Genomic DNA, 26,048 nt, shown 5'->3' with positions numbered 1-26,048 from the left:
AGAGAAAGATGCTATGGCAGTCTCTGGCTGTTCAGCAACCTCAGCTGGGGAGCTGGACACGTGACAAGCCTTCTTGAACATCTAGCCAGGTCAAACCCAAAGGTGAGTCCAGCCCCGGTCACTTGCAACTACACCCAAGTGAAAGAGCCCAATGAGACAGAACCTCAAAAGTTAATGATAAATTGTGTTTCAAGCTACTAAGTATTGAGTTGGTTTGTTAAATAGCAATAAGTGAAATATTTCCATAATTGTTAATTAAAGATTATTTTGGTGGAGCCATAAAGAACCTGTAGAAAGGGCTCACTTCAACTCTTTTAGAATCCGAAAGATGATAATTTGGCATCTCATGTACTGTACGCTTTGCATGCATTCTTGTCAGGCCCAAGAGCAACTGGAATAATTCCATCTAAAAATTATTAAGAAATTCTGCATGAAAAGGAGTATGATAATTGCTCAGCTATAAATTCTGAGAGAGTCATGATTAAAATAACACAGAATAAGGCCCTTAAATTTTTTTTTAAAGGTGACTGGAATAAAATGGGCCCTTTTTTTTTTTCTCCTCAAATTGCTTATAAAACTCATTCATATCCACCTGAGCCCACATGTGAACACCACCTGCCTTTCAACTGCACACACCCTCTTTTATTTTGAGATGCAGATGTCTGCTTATAGGGTCGTTGTATTTTTATTTGTTCCTCCAGGGGACAGATTGAATTCTTCTCCCCATACTGGACATTGCAGTTCAAAATAATAGCAAAAGACCTGCAGGTAATGGGCTATAATACACACTTGATACCCACTAAAGGAGGGTTTAGATCACTTGCTCTCCGTTACCTTTCGTGAAACATCTGGTTCATATGAGCCAGTTAAAAGTGCATACATCTGTAAATAATAAGCCTGTGTGTGCACATAATTTAATGAATTAGGACATAAAAAGGAACTGAACAGTAGGGGCACAGCAATTAGAGTAACTGCCCATTTTGTTAAAAATGTATTGTTTCCAGCTTTCACTTGGAAACCCTTTTATTATTCTGTGGGTTCTGAGGCTTCCAACTTTCTTATTTCCCCCTCCCAACAAAGCAAATAGGAGTTTGCCTCGCATCGTTGGCAGAGGGAAGGCTACCCACATTATTCAAATCTGGGACGGGAACTTCCAACTGCTTACTCCTACCTGGGAGACCTGAATTGGGTACCAGAACCTGCCTGTGCCTGGGAACTCTCATCTGTACAACCGAGCAATAACACGGCCTTCCCCAAATGACATAATTCATTTGGTGCACTTGGCAGATAATATGCACTTAATAAATATTAATTATGATGATGGTGGTTTTGCATTCTAATGAAAATCAATCACAACTTCAAATCATTTGGGGCCCAGGCAGAGAGAACAAACCTTGTTCAAAAGTTTCTCTTGATTGTTGATTTGGTCTTATTTCTATTTACCTTCTTTACATCATTTCTTGGGATGGACAATAAAAAAAGGGGGAAAGATGACCATGTTCTGGGTAACAGGAAGGGTCATCAGAAAATCCATTCCTAGGATATCAAAACAAGTACTAGAAGTCCAAGGAAACCTCCCATACCCATTCAGGCGAGTGTTCCGGCTAACCCATTGATAAGGGCTTGCCATAACAGCCAACTTGAACTCCCCAAGTTTTGACAACTCCCTCCAAGTTTCCTTCACGTGTTCGGAGGGACCCAAAAACATACAAATAAATCGGAGACCACTTGAGACGTTCTGAATTTTAAGTTCGTTATTCCTGAACTATCCACATTGTGCTTCTTGAGCCCCTACTGTGCCCGGGCACTGGGTAACAAAGCAGAGCACACATACGTGAGCAGAAGGGGCCTCTGGGAGAGACAGCATGGCATTTTCTAGAACACACAGTGAGCCTTCTCTACAGTGTGGCCTGTTCCTCTCTGCCTCCCTGAAGCTGAAGATATTTCAAATGAGTTGAAATGCAGTTTGAAAATTAGGAAAATGTAGGAAGTGAAAATGCAGCTTGAAAATGTAGCCCGGGTGGCTCAGTGGGTTAAGCCGCTGCCTTCGGCTCAGGTCATGATCTCAGGGTCCTGGGATTGAGCCCTGCATCGGACTCTCTGCTCAGCAGGGAGCCTGCTTCCTCCTCTCTCTCTGCCTGCCTCTCTGCCTACTTGTCATCTCTCTGTCAAATAAATAAAATCTTAAAAAAAAAATGTAGGAGGATATACTGTGTGTCCATTTGAAAGCCAAGAGGGCAGGGAGCACAGGAATAGAATTTGATGCCACAGGATATGGGGATATGATTGCTACAAGAAATAGAACTGGAGTCCAGCCCACTGGGATGCTGGGAAAATCTTGGTTTAGTTCTGTAATATGTTAGTCAAGTGCTGCTACGCATTAGCCAGGCCACAGGAAAACTAGTTCCACCCAGAAGGAAAACAAGTTAAACAATGACTGAAATCACCACCCTACTTACTCTGTTTACATCCTCCAACAGCCTATTCACCATCTACATAAAGAGATAATTAGAGCTCCTTAATAGCAATAGGAAAGAAGAATGGCGAAAGGGAAAGGGAACTCAAGAGAAGGAACAAATATTGAAAAAATATTAGTAGCTGGAGTATGGGGAAGCTGCATGGTTCAATACAGTCACCACCAGCCATGTGCAGCTACTGAAACCTTAATAGATTAAAGTGAAATAAAAAATTCAGTTCCTCAGACATATTAGCCACATTTCCAGTGCCACGCAGGGCAAGCGACTACATAATGGACATGCAGCATTATAGATCATTTCCATCACTGGAGAATGTTCTGTTGGACAGCACTTGGACAGCACTAGTCCACCAAGCAGTGCTGTGCTTGAACATATCCACTGACTTAACCACAGTTAATTCAGTACTGACCAAGCACTCAGTACTATCCTAGGACTGGAAACCAGAAGGACACAGTATTGGACCTCAAAAACTCCCCAGGTTGGAAAGGGAACCCAGTCAATAATACAAAACAGAAACACATATACCAGGAGGAGAAGTGGGTAGAAACACAGAAAACAAACCTGGTAACTTTAATGGAACATATTGATGATGAGTATCCAGGTATTACCTGTAAAACTTTTTGGCTTTTCTGAAAATATTTCAAAAATATTTTCAGAACTAAACGTGGGGGTAAAGGTCCATTTCCTGAGTACCATACATATCAAGGTCTTTAAATATACTCTTATTTAAGTTTATGGCAAGCTTGCAAGGTAAGCGTCATGGACCCATTTTACAGATGGGAACAACTGAGGGTACCTGGAGCTCTAGCTCCCCCAGCAGAGGCAGTGCATGAAGAATAGCCACCTGTCCTATATCACACAGTGGCCCAGGGGCACAGAACCATGCTGCAACCCTGTAACACATGGCAGCATCTCAAAGATTTTGATTGGCTTCCTTTCAGAAACTACTATATGACCTCTAGTAAGTCACCTCATTGCATCCATCTGTCTGTACTTCCCCAATATAGATAATTCAGCAACCATTTCAAACCGGTTAACAAACAAAACTCCAGGCAGAACATGGCATATAAAAATCCAAAACACAGAGCACGACACTGCCTTTCAAATCTATTGGAAATCACTGAAATAAGAGCATTATGGGCGAGACCAATAATCATGATTATTTATGCAAATTTCATTAAGCAATAATTGTTTTGTTAGGTTTGGGACCCTCTAAAGTAAAATGGGATACTTAAAACAGGTGGCAAATCCCCAAAGGGCAACATAACTTCATTGTCTCTTAGGAAGCCCTTCCACCCCACCCCTCTTTTTAAAGTTTAGGAAGGTGCAATAGTGATGTTTCACGAGGAGGTTCCCACTAGAGGAATCGTGAACAGCCATCTCTACATGAGGGTCACCAGTGAGCCGGAATAACCAGAGAAACCTCATTCCCCTCACCTTCCTGTGATTCCTCCGTTAATACAAGACTCATCCTGACCCCGACTCCTGCGAGCCTGGACGGAGGAGGCCCATGCAGAGTTCGGCCACCAACAGGATGGAAAACAAGCACAAAAGAGGAAAAAACGGCCTCAGGGTTTCTTCGATCCTTTCGGGAGCTGCGTCTTGTATTCGAGAAATAGTGTCGTCAGAGGGACCGATGCGAGTGACGGCTCCTTACTTCGCTCTTTTCCACGTTTCCCCCAAACCAACACACGCCGTGGTCCTTTCCAGGCATGATCAGGGCGTTCAGGAATTTTCCAGGAATTCTTCCCGCAGGCGACGGAGAGGAGAGGACAGACTTAAACTGGAAGTGAGGAACTCCACACGGCGGATGGCGCCTCAGCCTCCCCGGGATGTCGGCCCCAGCTCTGCGCCTCGCCGTCCGCGTGACTTCAGACACTCCCCCCACCCACACATACACGTCTGAGTCACAACTGCCCCCCACCCCGTAAAATGGGGAGACTCGCGCCTTCCACCCAGGAATGTCTGTGTGGATGAACGGAGGACAACGGACCCACAGTCACCAGAGTAGAATTTTGTAAAATAGGTCCGCCGCCAAACAACAACCAGCTCACAGCCCACCACCGTCCTTCCGTTCAGTCTCTGCCGTCAGGAGACAGTCATCTCCTCCTCCGAGCAGGTGCACACGTGATGACATGGGGGGGCCGGGGCGGGCACTAGGGATGGCTGCCCTTGCTTTGCCAATCTGCATTGAGAGGCGGATTTTTTTTTATTTGGGGGGATCCGGGCTGGCCCCGGGGCTGCTTCACCGACAGAGGGCGGTGCCGGTGACTCCACGCCCGCTCTGCTTCCAGCCCTTCGGAGGACGGAGGACGGGATGCTTCTGCTTCCGCTTCCTGCTTCCCTTCCAGGATGCGGCTGCCATGCCGGGAGAAGCACCGGCCACACGCAGCTCCTCCAGTTGACGGCCCTCGCTGAGCTCTCTGCCAACGACCGACGTCGACTGCCAGCCATGGGAGTGAGCCTTCCGGGACTGGCAGCCCGCGCCGCCTCAGCCGACATCCCGTGGAGCGGAAGACCTGCCCAGCTGAGCCCAGTCCATCCGCAGGCTAATGAGATCATAAATTGTTAGGCCACGAAGTCTGGGGGCGGCTTGTTCCATAGCAAGAAGTCATAGAAACAATCATAAAGGAAGGAGAGATTTTTTTAAAGCTACTCTGAAGCACACCCCAAAAGAACATTATTTAACAGATGCTCTGGAAGTATCCACGAGAGTCTTCACGAAGCAAATTTAGATGGTATGCACTTAATCCACTGCTCAAGGGAAGTTGAAAACGCAACCACATACACCACCTCTAGGAATTACCAATGAAGCCTCCACATGGGAAAGCCTTGGCCTGCACCTGATCCCTCTCCTGCTGCACCAGCTGTGGTTCCAGTGGCTTTTAGTCCTTTCCATAATCAAAGTCATGTGCAAAGTCCTGGGGAGATACTTGCATTTGTGTTATAAGGGGGTATGTCACGGTGACTTATGTATACAATTTCTCCCATACCTTAAGAGTCCAGAGAAACCAGGGACAAATAGGAATCATCTTGGTGTTGCCCAGGGAACAGAACATACCAGAGCACCTGGAACACGGCAGACACCCAACAGGTGTTTGTAGAGACAATGCAAGAGCTAATCTATCAGTGAGTGATACAATGGGCTGCACCCCTGACACATCTTTGGGTGAAGCTGTATTGTGACAACGCTCACCTGTGAAAATCAACCATTTGTACTAAATCTGGGGGTCTGGTAAATGCATGTCACTGACTCAGGGCCAATGCTACCCAAATTGTGACAAATAGGAAGTACTGGGACATAGGTTATGAGCCACAGACAGGGGAACCATCTCACTGAGGACAAGAAATACCAACTGAAACAGTATGTTCACTATGAGCAAAGACACATGAGTCATAGGTGTCACGCTGGAATCTAAGTGGAAGGAGGTCTGTCTCCTTGGTGGCTTCTGTATGTTTTCTGGGTGGGAATAGAATCCTCATTTACAGGATCTCTGATCTTTCTGCAAATCCTGCAACGTAGACATTATTGTTCCCATTTCCTGGCTGTAGAAATCAATCCTGTATCAAGTTAGGCTCCTCCCATGACCTTAGACCAGCGGGCAGTGGAAATACAGGTGGAGAGATGCACTGGAGGGTGGTCGATGCAAGGGGGCACACAGAAGGGAAGCGTTAAAACTCCCAGAGAGTGACAACTTTTCACAGCCCCTTGGCAAGAAAATCATTATACCTTCTTCTCCAGATAGCTCTAGAGGGACAGGTGATAGGATAACCTTTGTAACACGAGTACATGCAACTTCTCTACTCTAGAAGCCCCACATGGGTTTCTGGAAACTCTCACCCAAGTAGCAGAGAGATGCCCTGTTCATCTGCATCCTACAACTTTCTCTGCAAATCCAAACCTGTTCATCCTATCTCTAATTCCTATTGTTCCCTCTGATAAGCAGGGCCCCAGTGAACAATTAAAGCTTTCAATAAATAATCTCTAAGCACATTCATTTGATTGACTGTTATTTGATACAGCAGTTAGTTTCAATGGGGCAGTTAATATTGATCACATAAAGTACTCCAGACAAACATGAAACAGTTCCAGAACTCCATGGATTATTACCCTTTATCTGCCAGTCATCTGGGTTACTTGTAATGGTCACGGAATTTAAAATCAATAATAACAATTAGTGTTCTGTACACCAAAACGGATGAATCATGTGAAATGGGTTTTCATATAAAATCAAAGGTAAGGCAGCCTGCACTATGGAAAAAGGCTCTCTGAATTTCCAGCACACACTTGGCAAGGGACTTGCAGGCAAGTCTCCCACACAGGCAGCGAGAGAGAAAGAAAGGTATTTAGGAGAAGATGTGGCCATAAAAACGCATGTGAAACCCCTGACAGTCTTAATCCAAAAAGATAAAGCATAAAAGATAAAAAGTGATCAAAACGAGCGCTAACAAACGTAGTAAAATTAATGGGACTGGCAATTTCCTTCCTCTGAGATGAGCTTCTAGCTACCTTTTTCGGCTTCTGATTCATAGGCATTAATTGTGATTTTTTTTTTTTTTTTTTTTTGGTAATAAAATGCCAACAACGGTATTTTAGCTCCATGGCACCACTACTGTAATGTCTGGATAATTAAAATGCAAAGCAACAGAGAAATGTTTCATCATTAAACTGTAACCAGCGCACTATGTGAAATCATCCATTCCAAAGACTTGTTTTTCATCAATTATTTGTTATTTATCTGATGTAAATATAAGAAGGGCTAATTAAAATGTATGCCTTTTTATACAGCTTCTTGTCATTAAAGCCAATGAAAGCATTCTGAGGACCATAATGAAATAATTATGTTTGCCTTTAAGAATTCTCTTCAATAACACATGGCAGTACTGAGCTAAATTAAAACATCAGGAACTAAATTTCGCTTGCCTCCATTTCCATTTTAGTTAATTATACCCCCAAGCTTTCCAATAGACCAGACCCTAAAAAATCTTTTGAAGCTGAAACAACCTTCAGATCATCAGCCTTTTTATAATCACAGACTTTGATAACAAGACATAGGTACTGTAGTCCCAAAAGCTTTAACATTTTTGAGAAGAGGCATTTAGTAGATGAGGTCTTCATTTGCTCTGGAAATTAGAGAAAAATTGAGATAAATGTGATCCAAATGTTCTTCTCCCAGTTAACGGATGCTCTCGTATTACTGGGTCTCGTCTGCATTACTGCTACCCGAGTATTTTGGAATCAGCTAGTTGGTTTTTCCTGACCTGGTAAAATGCAATCTGTGGCGAACATTAATTGATCAATAATAACAAAAACAAACATTTTTCCTCTGAGTCAAATTAGGAGAGTCACCCCTTACTTGGTACTTAAACTTGCAAACAACGACAGAGCAATCTTCAAGAAAAGAGTAGACTCAGGAGAACTTATGAACTGGAAAAAAATAATACAGGCTTTCATTTGAGTTTCTTCTCCAGATCTCAAAGAGCAGATACTTGTGAAGGCAAAAATAATCTGCGTTTAAGAGAACTAGGAAGACGGGAAAGAGGAGAGCAAAAACTGCGGGTTGCTGTCAGGGCTGGTGGCAAATGAAATGGTTTTAGCAGGGCTGTCACACGATGCGGATGGGGGTGGGAACTTGGTACTTAGAAAAGTAAATAGGAGTACCAGGGATTAACTCTGACAATGTGAATTCCCTCCCATTTTGTTCGAAGCGGAGAGCTGGTGGGGCTCACGGGTGATAGGATTTGGTGACTGCTGGATAGACCGGCTCAAGACGCATCAGAAACAAATAGCTCTTCTAGAACAACGTAAAATTGCCATTAGAGTCTCGGAATCGGCTTTTCGTACAATCAGTCCCTCTGCCCAGGCTTTCTTCATGGCCCCCACTCCCAGCTGGCTCAGTTCATCAGCAGTGGGGGAGGCCTGGAGACTCCTGGAATCCATGTGCCCTGACGAGAGGAAATGCTTGGCCAGGCTGGGTCGCCTGGCTGACGTCAGTTCCTGTTATCCTCGCCTTATCGTGCAGCGGACCAAGAGTCTTATCTTACTGAATGGGCCCCCTTTCAGCTCCCCACCCTGCAAGTCCAGAGAAAAAGCAAGTCAGCAGTTCCACTGCCTTCTTGAATTCTCATCTAAGAAGCTCAGAAAGCTCAAGACAAATCATATAGTACCTGTAGACTCACCCTTACTACTTTCTAGGGGGAGAGAACTTCAGCAACTTTATTTTTTATTCATTGAAAGGGGTTTAGAGGTGGGGCATGATGCAGGAATCCTACTTCTTAGCGACGAAGTAAGGAAGCCAGAAAGGAAAAGGGGAGACTTCAGGACAACATATTGACTGATGAGGTTGTGTTATTAGATCTTACGGATGGGGAAGGTTATCTCATCTCCTATTTAACAAGACATACTTAGGCCAAGCCACTTACAGACAGGATACTGATAAATCTGGAACCTGAGTTAACGCCACTCTCCACTCTCCATCACCACCCATTTCAACTTTCTAAGAAGAAGTGGGCCAAGAACTGATACAGATTTGGTCAGAGTGATTCAATTTAATAAGTCTACCCCTCCCCCACTCCCAATGCACACATGTGCTGGAATCAAAACCAGTCATAATACTTAATCCATTCTGCAGGGGTGCTTTCTATTTACAGATCCACGGTTTGCCACAAAAGGAATTCATGTTCAGAAGAATGACCCAGAAACACAAGGCATCTTCAGTCATAACGGAAAAATGAAGCTGGGAGCACTCCAGCTATATTGACCATAGAATCCAAACAAAGACTTTCTGTGCCACTCCTGGGTTCAAGGGGCAGCCTCAGAAATGTCGTAATATTGAAATATCTGGCATATTTCCATGATTTATGTGGGAATTGTTGCAGTATATCTGAAAGTGGGTTATTCTAGAAAATCAGAGATGTACGATTGCCCTAACTACCCTATAATCTGAAAGGCAAGATTCTAACATTACTATCTTTTGGAAACGTTTTTAGCCAAGATTTTTCTGATTAACCCTCATCAAAAGCTCCTATTTCCGAAAGAATGTATTTAACTGATAGTTAACTGAATCTATAGTGGAACATTTTAAGTATAAAAATGTCATTTAAAGATAAATTTATTGGCACTTACTTGTAACTCAAACTCTATAGACGATTCTTTTTAAGATGTTCTAAAATGGATACAGCGTTTATTGTTTAATAAGACCGGTGTGACTTGAAGAGAGTTGTGTATTTTGCGTCCTGGTTTCACATCTACATTTTCCTCCTAGAGAGTAACTTTCTCTTTTAAAAATTCCTGGCCTTTTGTAAAGAAAAAAAGAAAAAAGAAAAAAATCTAATTTTAAAGATTATAAATTCCGTGAGAGCAGAATCTATAATCTCTATCATTTCTCATGTAATCCTTTCTGAGATAGTTTATTGATGCTTATAGAATGTACAAAGGGGAAAATGGTTAAGATTTTCTTCCCTTTTCATTCATTTTCATTTCAAGATTTTCATTACATCTCAGGGGCTTAACATGCTGAAGGTAAATTACAAGCATCTGAGAGCCAGAAGAACTTTCTTTTTTTTACTTTTATGTTTTAAAGAAAAGTTCATGACAATACTGACTGGTTATATATGGTCAGAGCCAGGCTTCCAGAAATAAGAAAACTTCTGATTCAGGTCAGTTAACCTATCAGAAATGGCCATTCTGGTCATTTATCTAATAAGGCAAGTAAATAAATAAATAAATTTATTTTATTATTATTTTTTTTAAGGCCTATTTTAGAGCAAAGCCTTTGCACTTGGGCTGGTGAGTCAAATTCTAGCTGGAATTTGCAGATCAATTCCACAGCTTATGTTTAAGCGGACAGAGTTGTACCTCTCCCGTTTTATTTTTTGGAATCTACATTGTATGGTGATAAAATTTAAACTCATGTGGGTTTTTTTTTTCCCCTCTAGGTTATACATCAACAATTCCCTACCCAAAGTACCATGTTATCAGCATGCTGACAAAATTCTAGTTGTTTTTTTTTTTCCTACAGGGAAGGATAACTTTGTGAATCTTCAGCTTTTTTTTTCAAATAACCGTACCCTGCACTCTATCCTGCACTCAGAGATGTAAGCAAAAGTCCCTTTTCTTTCTTCTTTCTGATGGTATTAGTTACCACTGTCATGTGGCCGAGAAGCAGAAAATTATGTCCTACTTTAGAAAAACAATTGAGCCTTTTCATCGAAATATTTATTCAAAACCCCATTCAATTCATACGGTGGCTGTCAGTCTTTATTTAGTCTCTCTTTCAGAGAGTATCTTTGATTTTGCCACTTTGACCCCAATTTATATCTCACTAGGAGAGGATTTGGATACTGTGTAATACTTAAAATTCAGGTCCCAGGGTTTTGAGTAGGGGACTTTTCTTCCTTAATCACACATCACTGTTTGTTTTTAAAACAGATTATTTCTCATTAATGGGAAAAATACTACTTCAAAAAGAAAATATTTTTTTTCCTTTTTTCTTTTGATGGGCTGAGCATAGAGACAACAGGGAAGCGGGCCAAGAAGTTGTCACACTCATGATTTCACCCAAAGCAACTATATTTAGACCACAAATATTAGGATTTATTTTATGCCCACTGAGCAATTAATGCTGAAAACATCTGGAGCAGCCCTAATACCAAGATAATCCAGGAGGCATATGAATAGAAACTTTGTGACTATGATACCTTCCAGGGGCAGTCTTAAATCATATTATTTATACCACATTCCCTTATAGCCCACTAATCTTGACTTCGAATTTTTATAACAAGCAATTCGCAGGCCCTACTCCAACCCGTAGCTGGTTTGCGTGTCATTTTTGTCATTAAAATTAAAAAAAGAAAATAAAAAGAATATTCTAACACCTTTCAAAGACGGCTTCTGGTGTGTCTTCCAATCAAAGGGTTTTCTCTAATTACTACACACACACAAACACACACATACACACCCTGCAAAAAATAGAATCTCCAAGCAGAAAATACTTTTAGTCGGGATTTACAACTATTTTTTCCCCCTTGCCCACTGTTTTGTCTGTGTTAAGGGCACAAACAGATCTGCTTCTCGTCAAAACAGTCATTAAGTAAAATGGAAAAGGTTGTGGTTTTTATGTTCTTACTTATCCAAGTGAAGCCCTCATATGCTTTTATTTCAAAAGTCCTAACTACCCATGCCACCCTGAACCAAACACCATGTGGCAGACATTTGTTAGAATCTTTATTTATGCTTAAAAACTTAATCTCTTGAACAACTAAACTGACCGTCATAAAGGGATTTATGGAGGATAAGCAACCCTGCGGGGACATACTCAATTTTTACAATTTATTCATTTAACCTAGAGCTGGGGGTGTGGGATTTAGAACCCTTGTGAAATTGACCACAATAAGCACTAATTGCCCTGCTTACAAAAATAAGACACTGGAATTTCTAAAATCCCTTTGTCAAATGCCTTTATTTACTTTTTCTAATGCAAGTTTCTTTGATTAGCTGAACTTTGCTGTTATCAACACTTCTTGCTTATCGGCTGGTCCTAGGCGAATGACACATTCACCACTCGCTCTCCCTAGATAAGGCAAATCCCTTGTTTAACTTGTTCAAGAACAAACAAAGCTTTTCCCCCTACTCCTACAACTTAATAGGCATGTTTGGAGGGTTAATTACAAAAGGGAGAATGTCTACTTGTAAAGGCTCTATTAGGTCTACTAGCTTTCTGCCAAGGGTCCTGAGCCATTTTTTTTCCTTTCGTTAAAAATATGTTTCATAGAAGTTTCTTTTAGAAAAAAAAGTTCTGCAGAGCCTGGGTTCCCTGAGATTCCAAATGAAACTGTTCATACTCTTTTAACTGCTACAAACAAGGACAGGTCTAAAAGATCTGTTAGTGGGTTGCAAAATTATTTTGTAACACTCGGTTTCTTTGAATTCTCCAGAAAGAAAACAGACATTAGGAAACAAAAGGCATTTGGGGAGCAGCTGAAGATGAAGACGCCTTCTGAAAACTATATTCTTTTTGCCCTGGTTATGGCTCTACGAAATATTAAGTCAGACAGGCAGACTGTTGGCATCAAATGGTTATTGATTTTTCAGCTACAAACCTGTTGATTTCCTGGCCCAAGAAGCAAGTCTTTATCGCTAAGACAAAGTTTCAGAGAGAGCAATTTAAATCTAGTCACCGTGCCCTCTCTTTCCCTTTTCTTCTCCCTCTTTACATAAGCCACCATGTTATTAGGAAAACTCAATTTCTTCCAGTTAAACTTTGACCTCTTTGAAAACAAAGATTTAAAATGTCATTTTCAGGCTAATGCTCCAATGAATTGTCAAATAAAGTACTAAAAACATTTTGATAGATAGCTGAGCCATTTATCTAAATCACTGTCAGGGCAGCCACGCATCCTGCAGGCTCCCACCACAGCCACCCGAAGGTGGGATTTTCTGGGACTTCTGGTCATTTCTCAAGCCTGCAGCCACACTACTGTTGACCAGATGCGTGCCTCGGCATTGTGTCAGCATCAGATAACCACATAGTCAATATTTTTTTTAAAAACCGGGCTACTCCACTTATATTTCCTCTCCTTTAACTGATGTCCAGGTTCTGGGATGAACTGCAAGATATGGAAATAATGAATGGCTCAGCCCAAGGGGTGTTCATTGCCAGTAGTTTTCTAGCAAAACAGCAACTTCTTAGAGCAACAAAGTGACTCGGAAAGGTGGCAGCAGGGTCAATGCTAAGAAATATTGCCTTTCCTTAGCAAGGAAAACATTGGAAGCAGCAGCTTTAACTGGTGGTTTATGAACTTCAGGAGCAGCAGCCACCCTAATTAGGCTAAATTCCTTGCAAGGACAATGTCATATTTTAATTACTTTGGACTGTTAAAACACACAAGGGGGGAATATATACAAATAGCAGCTAATCCAAAGAACAGCAAAGTTAAATTCCCCTCTGCATACATTTTAGTAAAAACTGCACAATGTGTCAAATTGCCTTACTTGAAGAATGTTTCAAAGTCCTGTGGTCACACTCTACTTTTCCCCCCCTCCATGCATATTTTTAAAACTGTTTTCAAGAGACTGTAAGGCTGGTAAGGAGAGGAGCGGGGGTCGGGAGGGGTTGTCTGGGAAGAAAACATCTAACAGGAAATTTTCAGCAGAGGGAATCAATATGTACGCCAGCATATCACACCCTTTCAGCATTAAATCATTAAATCCTTTGTCTTGCTACCAATGCAGTTTGTTTCCAACGTCTTCATTGCATGCAAGAGAGACAATTCATTTTTTTTTTCTTGGTAGAAGAAGGGAAAAAATAAACCTACATTGAGCAGTGTGCCGATGCTGCCATTCGGTTTGGGTCAATCCACTGAAGCATGCTTTGAGAGCTTTCTCCTGGAGCATGCAGGAAGACGGACTCGCAGTGTAGAAATCCAGGATTTGCCCAGGACTCACTGACAGAACATCCATACAGTCAAACATGATCTCCCCTGCACCGAATGTCTGCAAAAGTGCTTATCCTCTAGGTGTGGAGGCAAATGGCATAGAAAAGTCCACCCAACTCCATCAAACTCTGCCCCTTTTTTGGCACGTAGGCTGTTGGTCTTTTTCCCAGCCCCGAATCATGAATTATGACAGACAAGCCAGCTAAAAGCCTGTAATTGATCCAAATGATCATTTACCATTTTCCAGGCTTGCTCGGCCAATCCAGCCGGGGCGGGGGTTCCCAGAAAGATCCCAAGTTCTCCTTCCAAGCAAATGCCTGCAAAAAGCCTTCCGAATGCGGTCCGGATCCTACCCCGACGGTGCCCAGACAAACCCTGCCCGGCTCGCTCGCGTCCTCGGCATCCCAGTCCTCAAACAGCTCGCATGGGGGAATTCTGGTCCCCCCTTTGGCAAAGAATAGACCCTCCTGCCTCTGAACAGCTCACTTCCTACTACTTCTGTCACACAGAATGAAAGATTGAATTGCCTAATATATGCGAGTGAACTTTCGGTGAACCCTTCCCGGGCTGCTAACCTTCAAATGACCCAACGAGTCTGACATCACCAACTCCCAGGATTCTCACAGAGCTTAAAAACTCCCAGCAGCCCTGCAAAAGCAGACAGCCAGAGCGGCAGGCAGCGGGCGAGCGTGCGAGCCGCCTCTTTCTTTCCCATTTCTCACCTGAAAAACAATGCAAGAAGTGCTTTTAAAACGGGCAGGGGAGGAGCCGGGACACCGCTGCCGGCTCTCGTTGAGCGCCAACTTCGCTCCCTTTCCGCCCCTTTATTCGCGGCGGCTCAGCTGGGAAGCGCGGGTCCCCGCTCGCCCGCTCGCCTCCTGCCCAGCCCCGCGCCCCCCAGCCCACCCTGTAAATTCCTCTGTGCGCCCGCCTGTCTGTTAAATTCCTTGTAACTTAGGTATTTTTCCACTCCCGAAAAAGCACATGCAAGCCCTAAACTGTAGAGCAGAGGAGAGCTAGTCCTCGGGGAAGCCTGGGGTTGAGAAACTTTCCATTTGATAGCCGTTTCCCGCCCCCCCCCCCCCGTGCCCTGCCCGAAGGGATTGCACTTGCTCTGGAGTTAAAAAAAAAAAAAAAGAAAAGAAAAGAAAAGAAAAAAAAAAATCCAGCTTTCTGGATTCATTTACTTTTTTTTTTTTTTTTAATCTTTTTTTTTTTTTTTTTAAGATTTTATTTATTTATTTGACAGAGAGAGATTACAAGTAGGCAAAGAGGCAGGCAGAGAGAGAGGAGGAAGCAGGCTCCCTGCTGAGCAGAGAGCCCGATGCGGGACTCGATCCCAGGACCCTGAGATCATGACCTGAGCCGAAGGCAGTGGCTTAACCCACTGAGCCACCCAGGCGCCCATGGATTCATTTACTTTTAAAACATTCTCTCAAGTCTATATGCAGCAGTTAAGAATTAGTGGCTTCTGCTCCCAAACACACACACACACACACACACACACACACACACAGAGAATGACACGGATATATAGGATTTGATTTCAGGTCCTGATGGTAGAAAACACAGCGGCCAAGAGTGGATGTGGGACTCAAACTGGAATAGGTCTCCATTCCAGTTCTACTTCTTACCCACTGTGTGATCCAGGATGAGTATTTAACCTCTCTGAGCCTCAGCGTTCTCATCCATAGAATGGGGATATATTACTTCCCACTTTAGTGGACTGCTGTGAACATCCCTCCCTCCCCGCAAAGTGCTTATATGGCACTCAGTATGTATCCTTCAACATGTACTAACTCTCATTTCATCTTCATATTTTTCATTGAGGGAAAGAAGCCCTGCTAGGGGAGGCTGAGACCTGTCTGAGGCTTCAAAGCTCAGAACCATGACTTGCACCCATCTCCCTGGGATCCCAGGCCACTGTGAAAATTATTTTGCGGTTCCCACAGCACCCCAAATAGCATGTTGGTGACCTTTGTCATCTCATGCACATACACACAACACACAGACACACACACACACACACACACACACCACCACCACATAATTAAACACATATTTTGAAAACTGGTTAAGTGTGAAGGTTTTATATTTCCAAAGGCCTGTTTACACCAATATTAGCCCCAGCCCAATCTTGGTTATTTATTAGAATAATTTTACGAGAAAGAGATTCTTTTTTATACTTCCCATATTGACCCAGCCTAGAAGACGGAGAAACCTTTTCGCCGGTCTTAAAACATGGAGCAGGACAGATGCAAAATTTACCAATAAACGCAGGCAGAGAGCTTTCAAAGGGAGAGCCAATCCACAATCCACGTTGCAGCCATTTTGCACAACTTGCTTCAGGATGCAAAGTACATCCAAGAAAGGAAGCTGCAGAGGAATGAAAACACCCTACCACCTCTACCAACTCTCCAGTCTTTACTTGTAATTCTTCCACAAAATAGGGCAGGCAAGTGGGTGGGCTTGAGGGACACTGTCCGTGCCCCTTGTGGGGAAGAACGCTGCTCCGGTCTCCATTCTCTGGATAATGCTGGAATGTTCATTGGCATCCAGGCCTTTTGGAAGCCTGTCGGGGGCACCCTGCCCCATGCTGAACGGCTGCTCTGTCTCCAGGAGTTGCTAAGTGGCACTTGTGGTGTGACATGAAAAGTATGCATCACACACACTTTCCAAGTCAAAGATCCTTTTATGAAGGTACATTAAAACAATTTTCAGCCCAGCAAGCTCAGTTCTTGCTATTGAGAAGTCCAGGGCAAAGGTGGGGTGAGATCTTGCTGAAACTATGTTTGTTATTCTCTCTCTCTCTCTTTTTCAAGTGGCCATTATTTTGTAGCAGAGGTTTATAAAGAAACCCTTTAACTACAAAGACAACACACCTCTTAAGCAAGGAGCACAGAGGAATTTACAAAACATTTAACACACTGTCATTAAGATAGTTGTAAAGATATACAAGGCACCACATTAGGTACCAGCCTCTGCATATGTGCACTTACAACTCCAAATGCTTACTTATGGTCCTTAAGAGTCCCTTGGAAACTGGACTCATCCTGTGTGTGATAACGGAGGGGACTGAAAAGGTATTTGAGAAGAACAGAGGAAGCAGCTACATTTGAAACACAGCAGGAAGCATAAAGAGAGGAGAAACTGAGGTATCTGCTCCCCAGGGGAGGGCATGGCACTGCCTGTCCAAACATCTTTCCAAAGGGTACGGTGCACTCATCACAAGGAGATGAAGATGGGCATGGTGTCTCCCAAATTCTGTTTCCTCTCATTTCTTAAGCTAGAGGATCAGCCTCATCTAGGAAGAGAAATGACTGCTCCCTAATTTCTACCCTCAATATTACATCATGGCACAAAAACAATCATAAAGTATGCTGGGGGTGGGGTGCGGAGGGGGTAGGAGATTGGGTGTTTTCTTTCTTTGCATGAAAAAAAATTTAAATTTATAATCACCTTGGGGTTCTCTTAACTGTAGGGGAATAAACTTGGGCTTTTGAATGCTGATCTTCTATTTCAATCCGTGTGAATAGAATATTATGGGATTCTTCCAGTGCAACAGCACTCGCTAGTCTGTTCATCATTTCTCATCATGAGTTAATTATGCTGATGGCAACTATTAGAGCTATTATTTGATCTAGGTATTAATTTATAAAGCAGCCCCCAAATTTAGCCACATGTTTCTTATCATTTCTTCATCAGGAAATCTAATTCGTATACTTCTGGAAAACTGGTCTTCCTTCAAATTCTTCATCTTAAATAAAATTTAGGGAAGATTTGAAAATAAGCCACACTTCTTTAAATAGCATATCCATGTACCATAAAGATTAATGAGTAGGTAGAAGGTTAAAAAAAAATGGCCTAGTTAATTCGGGAATAAATGAAGTTTAAAGTATTGATGCCTATTTTAAACATGATCCAACAGTTGGAAGAAACATTTCCCAAATAGCATAAGATAACATTCTTATATGTGTCCTCTCCTCTGTTTTGTGTTTGATGAATGATAAAAGAAACTCTAATAAAAGTAGTTCCAACCACAAACAAAAAAGCAAAAGTTTGAGACCAAAATCCATTTCGTTTCGGAGTAACTGTATATTTGTCAATGTGACACAGCACATTTGAAACCCATAATCATAAAACAAAAATTTATAGCCAAGGTTCAGGGTCTACATCTGTTTCTCTGGTTTTCGTATAGCAATTACCCACTGGACAATCCAGAAAGAAACACCATGAATCATGGTCTGCAAGCATGTTTGAACTGGAGAGTTTTATGAAGAAAGAGCAGGCGTCTCTGCGTACCAGGACTGAAGCCGGCTGTGTTCAAAATTGGTCACATGCTTTGTGATGTCTAAATAAAAAGATTCTCACAGGCGTAGACATATCCACCCGGAGGCACAAGTCATGCCAAGTGCAGGCAGACATGGGGGTGGGGTGGAGGGAGGTAGACACGAATCATTTTAAAAGACACACCTGCCTCTTCCATGTTATTTTGGTTTGCTTCATTTTTATTTATCTGTTTGTTTTGTAACCTTTAATCTCATCTAAACTCCTCTTGCCACAGTTTTGCCAGAAAAATAGATGACTAGCCCTGAGTGATGTGTGGAAGCCAAGGCAGGGATGGGCTGCCAGCACACGGCCAGTGTTGAGGCTGTTCCGGGGGCTTCCACCCAGGCAGAGAGGCTTGCTGTGCTGGTGGCCGGGAGAAGTTCTAACACTCATCAACACATGGAAACTACTTCTGGCCCTTCCATCCGAACACCTGCTAATGTACCAGGACTGTTGATGGCCACAGATCTTACACCAGAAGACACCAAAACGCTCTGCAAACAGGGATTCACAGAGTGACTCTACGCATGTGTGTAGAGACTGGGTCTTCTCAGAATCCCAAGGAACATATGTTCTCCCTCAAAAATGTTTCTCCATCTTTAGTGTTGGCCACGGTGTCCTTCTTTCATTTGGTTCCTTTCTCCCCAGCTTCCTGTTTTTTCCAGTGTCCACGATGAAGTCTTTCCACCTGGGTACTTACAAACACCATTCCCCAAAACAAGAGGCACACTTCCCCCTTTCTGCCCTTGACTTGTTTTCTCTAGCACTTCTCTGCTTTTGCTGGGCATGACTCATGACTCATAAAGACATCTCTTCAAGTCAAACAGCTTTTGTTGGTCCCAGCTTGAAGCTTAAAGACTTGCCCTCCTGAATGCCTCAGTATTGAGTCCCTCAGTTTGGGAGAAACCTATCTTTGGGTTTTTTTGTTTTGTTTTGTTTTGTTTTCCCCTCTTATTTTCTACTTTTTAAATTTAGACTTTGCCTTTTTTTTTTTTAAAGTACTATACATTCTGCAACAACATGAATGGATCTTGAGAGTATAATGCTAAGTAAAATAAGACAGAGAAAGACAAATACCATATGATTTCACTCGAACATGGAACCCAAGAAACAAAACAAATGAACGAAGGGAAAAAAGAAAAGAGACAAACCAAAAAACTAGACTCGTAACTATAGAAAACAAACAGATGGTTACCAGAGGGGGAGGGGGGGAAGGGATGGGGATTAAGAGTACACTTATCTTGATGAGCACTGAGTAATATATGGACTTATTGAATCACTATATTGTACACCTGAAACTAATATAACACTGATGTTAGCTACACTGGAAATAAAATAAAAAAAGAAAGTAATACACCTTCATAAAAACTCATAATCTGGTCTAGAAGCTATATGAAAAAAAGTTGCTGGGTATGTATCTGTATATTTGGGGGGGGTTGTTGCTTTTCACAGATATGATAAAATACTACATGCTGTTCTGTAACGTTTGTCTGTTTAGCAATATTTCTTGAAATCCCTTCCTAATAAAAAGTGCCTGTAGAACTCTCACTAAAGAATAAAAACAAGAGACACCTGGGTGGCTCTGTGGGTTGAGCATCACTCTTGATTTTGGCTGAGGTCATGATCTCAGGGTCCTGGGATAGAGCCCTGAGTTGGGCTCCACTGTCAGTGGGGAATCTGCTTGAGGATTCTTTCCTGCTTGAGGATTGCATATCTCCTTCGAATGAACCCAGATGCCCCTGGACTTTCTTTTCTCCACCACGAAACCGTGCTTTAAAGCCCATTATTTCCATCAACACTTCCTCCCCCCAATATATAATGGCAGTATTGAGGAGATGGAAAATGTAACAATGACTCCCGAGAGAAAAGGCCAATGGCATCACCACGCTACAACTTGCCCTTGACGTCCCTGTGTTGCTCTGCCAGAACTACTTCGTCTGTCTCATGTCAAGACCTCTTCCAATGAGCTAAGAGCAGATGTGCCACCTCGTTGGCGGAGGGCTTAAAAGAACAGCAAGACACTTTTCCAGGATGGGAAGAAGCACAAAGGATTCTAAGAGTGCTTTGTAATTATTTCATGTTAATATTATTACTGAAGGAGAATGTCTATAACTGGATGCCTACCTTAAAACCTAATCCAGCACTTCATTTTTTGAGATCATACGTATGAAGAGAGGCTATTAGTTGGCTCTTAAACTGTGCTGTTTAAATTATTAAAATTCAGTACAATAAGAACTTAGTTCCTCAGTAACACTAGCCATATTTCAAGGGCTCCAAAGCTTCATGTGGCTAGTGGCTACCATGTCCATGGGACAGACAGCACAGATACAGAGCATCTTCGCCACCACAGAAAGTTCTATTAGTCCACAGTGCTCTGAAAGCTGGGCTTAGTGATCAGAGAGGGGCATGGTGGGTGGTGCCATAGATTCTGGACATCCACTGAGTGTGTTAGAATCCATCATATGCCTCTCACGAGCTGCGTGACCTTGAGCCAACTACCTAACCTCTGCGTGCCTTAATTCCCTCACCTGTAAAATGGAGATATTAATGATAAATACATTAAAAGGCTGTGGTAAAGATTAAATGAGGTAATACAAGTAGAAAGCACTGGCAACATTGCCTGAGATGTAATAAGTACTTAAAAAGTGTTAGTGGAATGTCTGCAAGAAGAAAATGAAGTCGTTTTGATTTGTATTTCCCTGATGCCGAGTGATATGGAACACTTTTTCATGTGTCTGTTGGCCATCTGGATGTCTTCTTTGCAGAAACGTCTGTTCATGTCCTCTCCCCATTTCTTGATTGGATTATTTGTTCTTTGGGTGTTGAGTTTGTTAAGTTCTTTATAGATTTTGGACACTAGTCCTTTATCTGATATGTCGTTTGCAAATATCTTCTCCCATTCTGTCAGTTGTCTTTTGGTTTTGTTAACTGTTTCCTTTGCTGTGCAAAAGCTTTTGATTTTGATGAAACCCCAAAAGTTCATTTTTGCCCTTGCTTCCCTTGCCTTTGGCGATGTTCCTAGGAAGATGTTGCTGCGGCTGAGGTCGAAGAGGTTGCTGCCTGTGTTCTCCTCAAGGATTTTGATGGATTCCTTTCTCACATTGAGGTCCTTAATCCATTTTGAATCTATTTTTGTGTGTGGTGTAAGGAAATGGTCCAATTTCATTTTTCTGCACGTGGCTGTCCAATTTTCCCAACACCATTTATTAAAGAGGCTGTCTTTTTTCCATTGGACATTCTTTCCTGCTTTGTCGAAGATTAGTTGACCATAGAGTTGAGGGTCTATTTCTGGGCTCTCTATTCTGTTCCATTGGTCTATGTGTCTGTTTTTGTGCCAGTACCATGCTGTCTTGATGATGACAGCTTTGTAATAAAGCTTGAAGTCCGGAATTGTGATGCCACCAACTTTGGCTTTGTTTTTCAATATCCCTTTGGCACCTCACACCAGTCAGAATGGCTAAAATCAACAAGTCAGGAAATGACAGATGCTGGCGAGGATGCAGAGAAAGGGGAACCCTCCTACACTGTTGGTGGGAATGCAAGCTGGTGCAACCACTCTGGAAAACAGCATGGAGGTTCCTCAAATTGTTGAAAATAGAACTGCCCTATGACCCAGCAATTGCACTACTGGGAATTTACCCTAAAGATACAAACGTAGTGATCCAAAGGGGCACGTGCACCCGAATGTTTATAGCAGCAATGTCCACAATAGCCAAACTATGGAAAGAACCTAGATGTCCATCAACAGATGAATGGATCAAGAAGATGTGGTATATATACACAATGGAATACTATGCAGCCATCAAAAAAAACAAAATCTTGCCATTTGCGACAACATGGATGGAACTAGAGCGTATCATGCTTAGCAAAATAAGTCAAACGGAGAAAGACAACTATCATATGATCTCCCTGATATGAGGGAGTGGTGATGCAACATGGGGGCTTAAGTGGGTAGGAGAAGAATCCATGAAACAAGATGGATAGGGAGGGAGACAAACCATAAGTGACTCTTAATCTCACGAAACAAACTGTGGGTTGCTGGGGGGAGGGGGGTTGGGAGAAGGGGGGTAGGGTTATGGACATTGGGGAGGGTATGTGCTTTTGGGTAAATTGGAAGGGGAGATGAACCATGAGAGACTATGGACTCTGAAAAACAATCTGAGGGGTTTGAAGTGGCGGGGGGGGGTGGGAGGTTGGGGTACCAGGTGGTGGGTATTATAGAGGGCACAGCTTGCATGGAGCACTGGGTGTGGTGAAAAAATAATGAATACTGTTTTTCTGAAAATAAATAAATTGGAAAAAAAAAAAAAGAAAGAAAATGAAGTCAGGGACACATAGCTCCAATACCATTGCTACGAGGCACAGAGACTGTTCTGTCTGGGAAGTCAATTTTCAATCAGGATGCACAGGTCCGGGGTTCAGGCAGATGGAATTAGGACATGATCCCTTGAGAGCTTTTGCTGTATAGGTCTGGGTAAGTAGCATTACATTGAAGCATTTTTATATATTTGTATAAAAGAGAATGGTTACTTCTATTTTACAAATCAGACCCTGAATCAGAATGTCAATGGATTCTCTTACTAGCCCCACCCTGTTCTCTCCTGTTGGGGGCAGGACATATATCACAGGACTTGCGGTTTTCTGTAGGAATGGTATTCTGTCTCAGGAGCACCAAGGCCAATTATGGTTAATTAAATGACAAGGACAGAAGACTCACATTATTTATCTTATCTTTCCATCCATCCATCCATCCATCCATCCATCCATCCATCCCATCTTCTTACTCATTCATCTAACTGCCCAATCCACCTGCCTTTCTAGTTATCCGCCAACTACTTGTCTATCTACCCATCTACTCACCCATCTACCCATCTATTCATGCTCTAACCATCACCTACCCATGATCCAATGATCAAAAGTGATGAAGAAAGTATGGCTTTTCAAACAGGCAACATACAGAGTAGAAAGAGGGACAAAAGTAAAGCTTCTCAGATTATGCATATGTCTTTCTCTAGACTCCTTGAAAAGGATTTCCTGATGAGATGTGCGGGCAGAAATAAGGTCAAAGGCACAGGCCACTGGAGATTTTAGTTAAACAAGTTTGATAAATCAGGCTGTGGCTGGGGAGCCCCTCAGATCTTACACACCGATCTCTAAGAATGTCTTAGGATTTGAAATGCTAATGAAGCTGAGTTCTATTAGCAACACAAAAGTTTTTGACTCGGAGGGAAAGCTAAAGGCTCGAACGGAATTTCCATCAGATTCTACAGGGAAAGGGAATGTAAAAAGTAGCAAATACATCAGAGAGGCTATTGGAGAGGGACTGGAGTTTAAATTCATCCTGGTGTCTGACAGAGAAAAAGGCAAATAAAAAGCCCAATGTGATTTAATGGGAATTGAGGGTAACGTAAAGTCAAGTAGAAATCTCTGTGAAATTTCTGTTGGGGAAACAAGGATATGTATATATGTACATCACACACACACACACACAGTATGAACACATTATAAATATTTTTGATGAAAAAATAATTTTCTCTCTCTCTCCTTTCGAACTGCAGGTTATAAAGCCACTTTCTGAACATCTACCTCAACCAGGGCTTTGAAAACTTCTGTTTGAGAGGATACCATGGTGGCTTCCTAAATTAATTTTTGACATTTTGTCATTGTTTGCTTTTTCGATTTGAGTTAGAGATGTTTCAAAGAGATTAGCAAAGATACTTCAGAAGCAATACTTCCAAAATTTAAGGGAATGCATATAAGCACAGGAAGGCAAGCAAACGAAAAAATAGACAGAAATATGAAATATATCCTCTCTCTGTTCCAGCAAATGCAATGATAAAAGGCAAGACCATGGCAGTGATTCCCAAAGCATTGCAATCTTAGGGCTTCACACCTAGAGCTACCTAATGAAAATTTCCCAAGGTCTGGTAAAATAATTGGCATTTTAATAAAGGTCCTTAGGTACTTACCCGGCACGCTCAAGTGTCAGACTTCTGCTATGATGGGACATTCCATTTGGTGAATGCCAATAAACAGGAGACCCTACAGAGGATTAGGTGTTAAGAGAGACTGCGAGGACTGGAAATGGCAGGGCTGAGTCTGGACTAAAGTCTTGGCTCTGTCCTCTGCAGATGTATGACTTTGGGCTAATCTCATCATCTTTCTGAGCCATGCTTACTCTTCTTGTATATGAAGATAATGTCTACTTCCGATGATAATGTCTCGTTGAAAGGAAGCTAAGGTTAAAGAATGAAGTGAAATAACATATGAGGAAAATTCTAGATCTCTAAAGTGTTATGGAACATTAGGCATTACTAGTCACATATTAGGTGAAAATAGACAAAAAATATTTTCCACTTTTTTTTTTTTAAATTTTCCACTCTTTGATAAACTTTGTGGAAAACTGCTAACTCTCGCCTCCCATCTAATTCATAACCCCTTTCAAATTCCACAGATTTAGGGACGCCTGGGTGGCTCAGTCGGTTAAGTGTCTGCCTTTTGCTCAGGTTATGACCCCAGTGTCCCGGGATGGACTCCCACACTAGGTTCCTTGCTCAGCAGGGAGCCTGCTTCTCCCTCTGCCTGCCCATCCCCTCTTTCTGACAAATAAATAAAATCTTAAAAAAAAAAAAAAATCCACAGATAATCAGCTGCGAACAGGCTATACAGAGAGAGGCCATATTGCCCCACATCCTTTCCAGCTCACTGTGGCTCTCACGTTCTCAGCAACGAAATGTGATCAGAAGTGCTGGGCCCTAGTTCTTCGTCACTTCCTCAAAAAGTAACTTCCTACCTCCACTTGCTATTTCCACCTTTCTATGCCAACTGGAATGCCATGGGACCCTGTGTGGACCGTACAGATGAGGACAGCAGTACAGGGAAAGGCAGAACCATAAGACAGAAGAAACTGGAGACCCTGACTGCCCATTGCCTCCCTACCAGCCAGGATTTCTTACCTCTAGACAGTTACATGAAAGAAAAAATAAACTTCTTTCACATGTACGCTGTGATAGTTTTGGGTGTCTTTTAAAATCAAGTTTGGTCTATATTCTAATTAACTGAATCACGTTTGATGTGTTTAAAATTGAAAATAGGAGAAAGGATCATCTTGGTACTCCCTTATGCAATTAATTGCCCAACCCCTTTGAGATGTGACTCCTGTTAAAGACCTGCCTTTCTTCTAGGGGGGCCAGGCTCCTCTCTTTTTTCCCACTGTGTGGACTGGCCAGTGGCAGGAAAACACAACTGATTTCCACTGTCCTCCGTGCTCCAGACGCTGAGACAAACGACAGAGTTTTTCATTTGCATTTCTGTGGCACAGACAGAATGTGAGCTAGCTCCGCAGAAACTTCCGTTTCTAACTCTGGACATTACCCGCAGCTTCCCGGGGCATACCACCATTCGGGTGCGGCTGGTTCTAGCCATCTGGGCTGCGCTTGGACAGGGAGGTACCCCTCAGGACTCAAAATCTGTCCTGTATGTGGAGTAATTCGTGGCAAATCTGAAGGGGTAAGGCAGGCTAGTGTAACAAAACTGAGCCGGGAAGCCAGAGATCCAACCGTCCACTAACAGCTTCTGAGAACTTGTCCAGTGTAATCAGCAACGTGAGGAGGCTGTTGTAACTCCCAGTGGCAAGTAAATGGCTCGGGTGCCCCCCCATAAGCCCATGGCAGATTTGCTAAGGTGCATTCCTCAGAAAGGTCCCAGCAAGGCGGCTCAATGCCACACCAGCCCAGAAGCTGACAGCCTCCAAGGGCCCAGGGCACGCTACCTCCTGTTGTAGAATAAAAGTTGGATTGGAGCACA

General features: G+C 42.6%; 1 protein-coding gene across 3 annotated transcripts in view; it reads right to left on the bottom strand.

Annotated features, from left to right (window-relative positions):
• Positions 1–26,048, bottom strand: part of RARB (retinoic acid receptor beta) — a 196,313-nt gene that overhangs the window by 149,757 nt on the left and 20,508 nt on the right. Inside the window, exon 1 of one of the 3 annotated variants that reach the window (XM_044252569.1) lies at positions 13,794–14,471. The exons of 1 other annotated variant lie outside the window; for it this stretch is intronic. In XM_044252569.1, coding sequence (XP_044108504.1) covers positions 13,794–13,950 — 157 coding nt within the window. In that variant the 5' untranslated portion in view covers positions 13,951–14,471. Of the gene's footprint in view, positions 1–13,793; positions 14,472–26,048 lie in introns of those variants that run through there. One more of the 3 variants, XM_044252571.1, reaches the window with a different exon arrangement.

The sequence above is a fragment of the Neovison vison genome, chromosome 6 (assembly GCF_020171115.1).
Source record: "Neovison vison isolate M4711 chromosome 6, ASM_NN_V1, whole genome shotgun sequence".
Taxonomy (NCBI): Eukaryota; Metazoa; Chordata; class Mammalia; order Carnivora; family Mustelidae; genus Neogale; species Neogale vison.
This window is presented reverse-complemented; position numbering and strand designations above follow the sequence as displayed.